The 6,839-nt window shown below is 54.5% G+C and overlaps 1 protein-coding gene across 10 annotated transcripts in view; it reads right to left on the bottom strand.

Moving 5' to 3' along the window:
- Positions 1-4,463: 4,463 nt before the first annotated feature.
- The window catches only part of LOC106004690 (ral guanine nucleotide dissociation stimulator-like), a 65,733-nt gene continuing 63,357 nt past the window's right edge, over positions 4,464-6,839 (bottom strand). For all 10 annotated transcript variants that reach the window (XM_045069687.1, XM_045069686.1, XM_045069690.1 and 7 more), the window contains 3 exons: positions 6,292-6,351; positions 5,165-5,358; positions 4,464-4,913 (listed from right to left, as the gene is read on the bottom strand). In XM_045069687.1, coding sequence (XP_044925622.1) covers positions 4,486-4,913; positions 5,165-5,358; positions 6,292-6,351 — 682 coding nt within the window. In that variant the 3' untranslated portion in view covers positions 4,464-4,485. The remainder of the gene's footprint in view (positions 4,914-5,164; positions 5,359-6,291; positions 6,352-6,839) is intronic.

Here is a 6,839-nt window from a genome sequence, read left to right as displayed (position 1 = left end):
AGAGTGCAGGGGCCAAAGTGAAGGAAACAAGGCACGGACACAAAACGGAGACAGGACAGGCTGGGGCCACAGGCAGGAAACCGGGGCTGAGGATTCTCTCGTGATCTTGGGGTTTTGTTTGCCCATTTGTCTTCTTCTTGGGGTTTTACTTACACTGAGCTTTGTCAGTCCCTCGGGGCTCCCCACTGCCCACCATGTGTCCACAAACCACCGTGGGCAAGGTTTTGACCAAGGCAGGCCCTGAGGCTGTGACCACATGGAGTTTACACACACATGGGTAAGGAGAGGGTTGGCCGGCTTCTGGCAGAATAGCCACGAAACTTGAGGGGGATAGACTTGTGCCTGCTCCTCGCCCCCGAAGGCCCCAGGCCTTGTGTCATCTGACCACAGGAGGGGAGGTCCAGCAGGTCGCACTTTTGGAGAATGGGCATTTTTGTCAATGACACGTGATGTTTCTAGGAAGCCCTTTTCCACATGTACTTTTTTTTTTTTTAAGATTTTTTAAATTTATTTGATAGAGGGAGATCACAAGTAGGCAGAGAGGCAGGCAGAGAGAGAGAGGAGGAACAGGCTCCCTGCTGAGTAGAGAGCCCAATGTGGGACTCTATCCCAGGACCCTGAGATCATGACCTGAGCCGAAGGCAGCAGCCTAACCCACTGAGCCACCCAGGTGTCCCCCACATGTACTTCTTGACAGCAGGAAATCCCATCTATGAGATGACATGAAAAGAATCATGCCTGGAGCACAGTTCTCACTGTCAAGCAGCTGGGATGGATCGGACCTTCCTTCCAGCGGCTGGAGCCGTCAGGGAATGGGCTGAGGCAACTCAGGGTCTGGCCCGCCAGACTGCAGGTTCAGTCTTCTCCTTGCTGCCCGGCCACGTCAGATGTTGGATAGTGACAAGGGAATTGGCTCATTCTTGATCCTCACAGGCGACCCAAACAGGTAAAAATCTCTAGGTGCACAATTCCGCAACCAGCTGTGCCATCGATCACCCCATCCAACCCTGTAATTGGGAGCAGGAATTCAGTACAAGTGATGGGAGTGCCAAGAAACCCAGTAGGAACAGTGGAGGTGAGCAGAAGTAGGAGCAGCTGGAGGTAAGACCCTTCCCAGGAGAGGGGTGGGGTGGTGTGGGGAGGTGGTGGGACCAGAGCCCGGGCTGCACCCCTGGAAAGCTGGTTGTCAAACTCTTGCTAGAGTCACCTCTGGTCTAGTCTGTGCCAGGAGCCCCACGGCCCACCCAAGGCCCGCCAGGGGCTTAACCCAGGCAGGGATGTTAGACTGACACAGAGAGTCTGTGCTATGTGGCGCTGACTCCTGGCCTTGCCGGGCATGCTTCTCAGGTTCCCAGGTCCTGTGACGTGGACCGACTGAGGGATGTGTTTACAGCCAGTCACCTCTCCAGGAATGTTCTCTCAACAGGGAGATGTTTTCAGCTGGGAAAAAACGTCCCTGTTGTCGGGCAGTCTGTTTCGCTGGAAACAAAATTCCACATCCAACCCCTGGCCTGGAGACCTCCCTGAATTCAAGGGGTAGTGGTGCCACCTCTGACTGAGGCTTGGCCTGGGTCTGTTGTCTGACGACGCTGTGACTTGGCACTGAGGACTCTCCCAGTCCCACCAGCCTGTGTCTGGGCAGGAGGAGGCTTCTCCCTGGGTACAAAGGCTCATGGAACCTCAGAGTTGAGAAGTCCCTTCTGAAGCATCTGAACGCAACCTTCTTGTGAGGTCGGGCCCACAAGCCTGGCAAGCCCTGGGTTCAAATCCTGCCTATGACTCAATGGGGAGCATGGAGAGGGGCAGGTTCTTAAAGCCTTGGTTTCCTTCGGAGTCAAACAGAGACAGCATTTCGCCCTTCTTCATGGGCTTGTTAGGGGGATTGACTGTCATGATTCATGCTCTCAAAAGATACTCAGTAATCCTCAGCTTGACCTGCTCAGAGTAGCCCCCTGGGAGCACGCTGCCGTCATGGGCTCTGGGCCTCTACCCTAATGTGTCCCTTTAGCCTGCCAATCCAGACTCCTCTGATCCAGTCGTCCTTCCAGAAAGACTTCCTGCCCACCAGTATGGGATCCCACTACACTGGTGCTCACCCATCAGACCCAGGCCAGCCCTGGGGCAGGACGTCCCCCAGAGCTAGGGTCCTGGACATGGACAGTCCTCCGTGTGAAGACTGGCAAGTTGGAGCCCGCTGTGCTGCCACCTGTTTTTAGAACAAATATTGGGGTGCCTTGTGATGGGGCTCTTTCTCCCCAAAGCAGGGAAATGAGCTGCCCCCAGTTCCATCACGCCTGTCCCACTTTTCCCCCACCGTGGAACCATTGGTACATAGCGTCTTAGGACTCCTTGACTGCCAGGGCCCCAGAGCCTTTTCGTGGCTGGGGTTGAAAATGTTTGATGGAGGTCAATTTGGTTTTTGATGGACCTGTTGGTGGGATGAAGCCTGGGCACTCCCTGCAAGCCAACACGAAGCCTGAGCCCCTGACCAGTAAGGCAGCGCACAGCCCACGGCGGCCCCTCCCCTAGTGCTCAGAGCTCCCCTTTCTCATGGAGTCCCACTCGCTGGTGTTTCTCTCTCTTCCTGCAGGGAGAGCCCCAAATGTCCTCTCTCTGAGGATCTATCTTGTGTGCCTGGTTAGCTCCATCTTCTGGCGGGCAAGACCGGAGTTACTGACGACGACCTCTATTAGAGCGTCAGATCAAGGGGACTCCCCCTTACCCGACTCTGTGGGAGAGGAGGGGTGTCAGCAGGAAGCCAGGCCCCCTCTCTCACACAAGCTTAACTTGAGGGATACCAAGGTTGGGGTTGGCAGGGTCAGGGGGTCACAGCCAGAAGATCCTGAGGGTGTGGATGAGCTCTGTCCAGTGCCAAAGGCCCTGGTTGAGGCTCTGTCCATCCTGTAGCTTCCATGAGCAGCCGATGTGCATTGTAAAGGCCTCTCTTGCTCACACAGATCATGTGACTCTTGCTGTTGCCACTAAAACTCCATCTGCATGAACACTTGTCTGTCATCCACTGACGGGCACTGTCCTTGGAGGTTCGTCCCTGAGAGGATGGGGTTCAGCCAGGAAGGACAGGGAGCAAGCCGAGAGGAATGGCCTGGCCTGTGCACCTCTGCTGGCCTGGAGCAGGGTCTGGTTGCTCCAGTGAGAGTCTGGGTGATTGAGCCCGGGGGGCTGGAGTGGCTGGAGCGTGTCACCAGACAGGGCATGGGTGAGGTGTGTTCCAGGACACGGGGCAGGGGAGCATCTGGGAGAGGACATATGAGGGCGCTGTGGGCAGGCTCCCCAATGCTCTATGGTCACTCCCAGGGCCCCGACGTCATCACTGCTGGCTTGTCCTCCTCATGATTTCAGGTCTCATCTATAGAATCCTGGATCCCTCCTTTCCAAAGCAATGCTTCTCCCTAATGAAGACAGCATAGAGGAGCCAGCAGCCAGTCCCCTAAAAATGTGGGTAACGTGTGTTTCGGTGTTGGTGTTTATAGGAATCATTCCTAAACAAACAGACATTTATGGCACAGACGTGCTTATCGCTTACATTATGAGAGTCAAAGAACTGGAAATGAATTAGTTGTTCAACAGAGGGGTTTCCAGAATGCTGTCACTGAGAATGCCCAAGGGGACAGAGCGACAGTGTCTGTCCACTGAGGGGACATAAGGAAGAACAAGAGCACAGCCCCGGAACCTTCCCTGCCCCACTCTGTCACGTACATGTGCGCACATGTGCACACACACGCGCGCACACACACACACACACACTACACTGAGGGTAAGGCGGAGAAGTAGGATGCCGTGTATTATAGGGGATTGTTCATTGGTAGAAGGAACATGCCTTCCTTTTTTCATCTTTAAATCATTATTTACTAAATAAACATAGTCTGGATAAAGCCTAAAGAACTCTTTTATGACCTAACTTGTTAGCAAGAGGAGAATATTTAGATATAATTTTAATACTTGATAACATGCCCATTAGAATAGTTGAAACGTAGACTATCCAGAAAAATGAAAGCATGTAAAGGTGTCTCATGGACCCAGACATTTCTCTCATGGTTTCTGCTTTTCAAGGCATGCTTCTAAATGGGAAACCTAGCTCAGAATGAAAATAGTTCATGTGGGGGCTTCCTGTGCTCTTTGTTCTTTCAGGAACATTCCTCTGTAATAAAATGTTATTTATATAACAAAGTGTGCAAAGAGGGGAATCACGCTTATGTTCTGCAGACACACAGAGAAGGCCATATTGTAGGATTCCAGGCAGAGGAAAATCCAAGTGGAGGTGAAGTGGCCGAGACAGAGAGCAGAGCAGCGGTTGCAGGGACTGGGCGAGGGACAGAGCAGTGAGCGATGAGGAGCGCGGGTGTCTCTGTGACGGAAACGTCATAGAACGACATGGTTGTGCAACACCCTGGATGGACCTAATGAGACCTCCATATCCCACTGCAAAGGATGCGAGTAAAATGTTATGTAAACTCAAATTCTACTTTATTTAATTAAATCTAGTATGTAATTATATACATATACACAAAACAGAAGAAATACAAATAAAGCAACGAGGGCGATGGGAAAGACATGATTTCTGGTTGTAGCAAGCACGAGGTGCTGCTCAGGAGCGGAGCCTGCTTGCTCCACGGAGGCAGGGGGTGGCAGCTCGTGGGCAGGACCCTGCTGGTCATCCAGGAAAGTCAAAAGGCCAGGTGGCTCTTCCGTGGCAGAGAAGTGAACGAGGGCCCTGACGACCATCTGCCCTGGCCCCAACGGGTCAGGGGGGGTCACTGGTCTTCCTATCCCATAATGAGCAGCCATAGCAGGGATGGAGGGGACCAGCTCAGGCCTCAGAGGTGCAGCGGGTGCCAGAGTGGCTGCTGGAACAACTTTCTGAGACACATCCTGATCTGGCTCTGGGGCCGGTGCTGTAGCTCCAAGAAGAGAAAGCATCATCAGCTTGGTTGACTTCCCTCGCGTCTTTCCCTTTCCCCACCACTCAGCGTGGCCTGCGTTCAAGACCCAGCCCCTGGAAGGTGTCCCTAACGGAAGCCCATGGGGACAGGGATCTGAGACGACTCACTCCTCTCAGCCCAACTACAATCTATGGAGGCTTCCTCAGGGTGGCCCACCCTGCCTCCTCCTCAGGTCCACATCATTCACCCCCAGTCCTCCTCACCCCCAGCCTCTGGCTCTGTGGTCTCAGCGCGCTGCCTTTCTGGCAGCAGAAGCTGGGCACGGCGCTGCAGGTCCGAGCCAGGCAAATTGACCTGCAGGTAGGCCAGTAGAGCATGCAAGTTGGAAAACTCTGGAGGCTGCACAAAGTCTCCTGGATACCTTTCCACCCACATATACAGGATGGCATAGATGGCCCTGGGGACAGACATGGAGACAGAGAAGTCAGAGGACAGGGTACGTATCCAAACCAATATCCCAGAGAACCCCTGTGGGAACCTGGGCCCTTGGGCTTCCACCTCCTGTCCGAGACCAGTCAGACTCCTTGTCCACCTGCGACCTGACAGTCCTGCCTGAAACAGGCCTGCTCCCAGACGGCAGGCTGGCCAGCAGCCTCTGGGAGTGGGAGTCCTTGATCAATGAGGGGAGCATTTCTGGACTTCTTAGGGGAGCTGGACACACTCCTCAGTCTGTCTCCTTGGCCACGAGCCACTTCAATTCAACTGCATGTGCCCAGGGAGGGGTGGTATCTGGCCTCTTAATTACCCTCACTGCACTCGCCTCTGCTCCGTGATGATCCAACCGAGGAGGGAACAAAGGGACTGTCTCTAGCCAGGCCTTCCCAGGACCCTCCCCGTACCTCCACCGTTACCTCCTCTGCCCATTCACTAGGTGCCATGAGAGTGGGTCTGTTTCCACTGACACTCACCTCCCACAGGGTGTGGGATGCCTGCTGCTCCCTGGGCTCTACTGGGTCACCAGTCTCCCTGAGCCCCCTCTGAGCACCCAGCGTGCAGGTGCCAACAGACTGCTGTGCGATGCTTCCTAAATCCTGCGTTCTGGGTCCCAGAATTGGGGCAGAGAGAGGGCTGGGAGGGGGCAGGGATGGAGCATGACCCTCTCAGGGGTTGAAGCTGTCCTCCAACCCCCTCTGCTCTCCCACAGTGCTCACACACCTACCCCAGCTCCCCAGGGCACCTTCCCAGTTTCCAGTAGAAGCTCTCAGACGTTTACTCTAAAGCAGGAATCACAGAGGTGTGCGTGAAGGTCCAGTAGCCCCTCGAACTCACAGGACCCTCACTACCCTGCTGGAGAGGGAAAGCCCTCCTGGAGCAGCCAAAGCTTACTCACATGTTGCGCTGGTCCTGGGGTCCGCCGACCTCGTCATACGTGGAGTAAACACATCCGAATCTAGAGGAGGCCAGGGGGCATCACATGAGATATCTGTGGATGTTGGCTCTCACCGCCTGACCCTCGACTAGCCTGCAGCCCTGGGGTGCTCTCTGTTCTGTGCAGGGATCCCATTCAGCTCCTAGATAATCGCCTCCACCTACTGGGGCTTCCTGAATGCTTGCTGAATGAAAGGGCTCCAACCAGGCCATCACCAACATCTGAGTTGCCCTGGCCCCTGCTCACCCTCAGGGATGCCTGCTCTGGATTCACCCAGACCCAGACCCCAGAAGGAATCTCAGATCTCCCTTTCAGTGGCAAAGGAGCCCAGCTCAAGATCACAGTGAGAGTCAGGAATGAGGCAGAGGTTTCATCATGAGGGGCACGGGAATGTTCAAAGAGCATGCCCATAGGCCCAAAAGCAGACTTTTCCACTGGTGCAGGTCACCAAGTGTTCTTTCCCTACAAGATCCCACTGAGTCCCTATAATACCTCTGCCCCAGTTAGGA

The sequence above is a fragment of the Mustela putorius genome, unplaced genomic scaffold (genome assembly GCF_011764305.1).
Source record: "Mustela putorius furo isolate JIRA1106 unplaced genomic scaffold, ASM1176430v1.1 tig00003942_pilon_pilon_pilon, whole genome shotgun sequence".
NCBI classification, from domain to species: Eukaryota; Metazoa; Chordata; class Mammalia; order Carnivora; family Mustelidae; genus Mustela; species Mustela putorius.
Note: the sequence above shows the minus strand (reverse complement) of the source record. Positions and strands in the feature narration are given on the sequence as shown.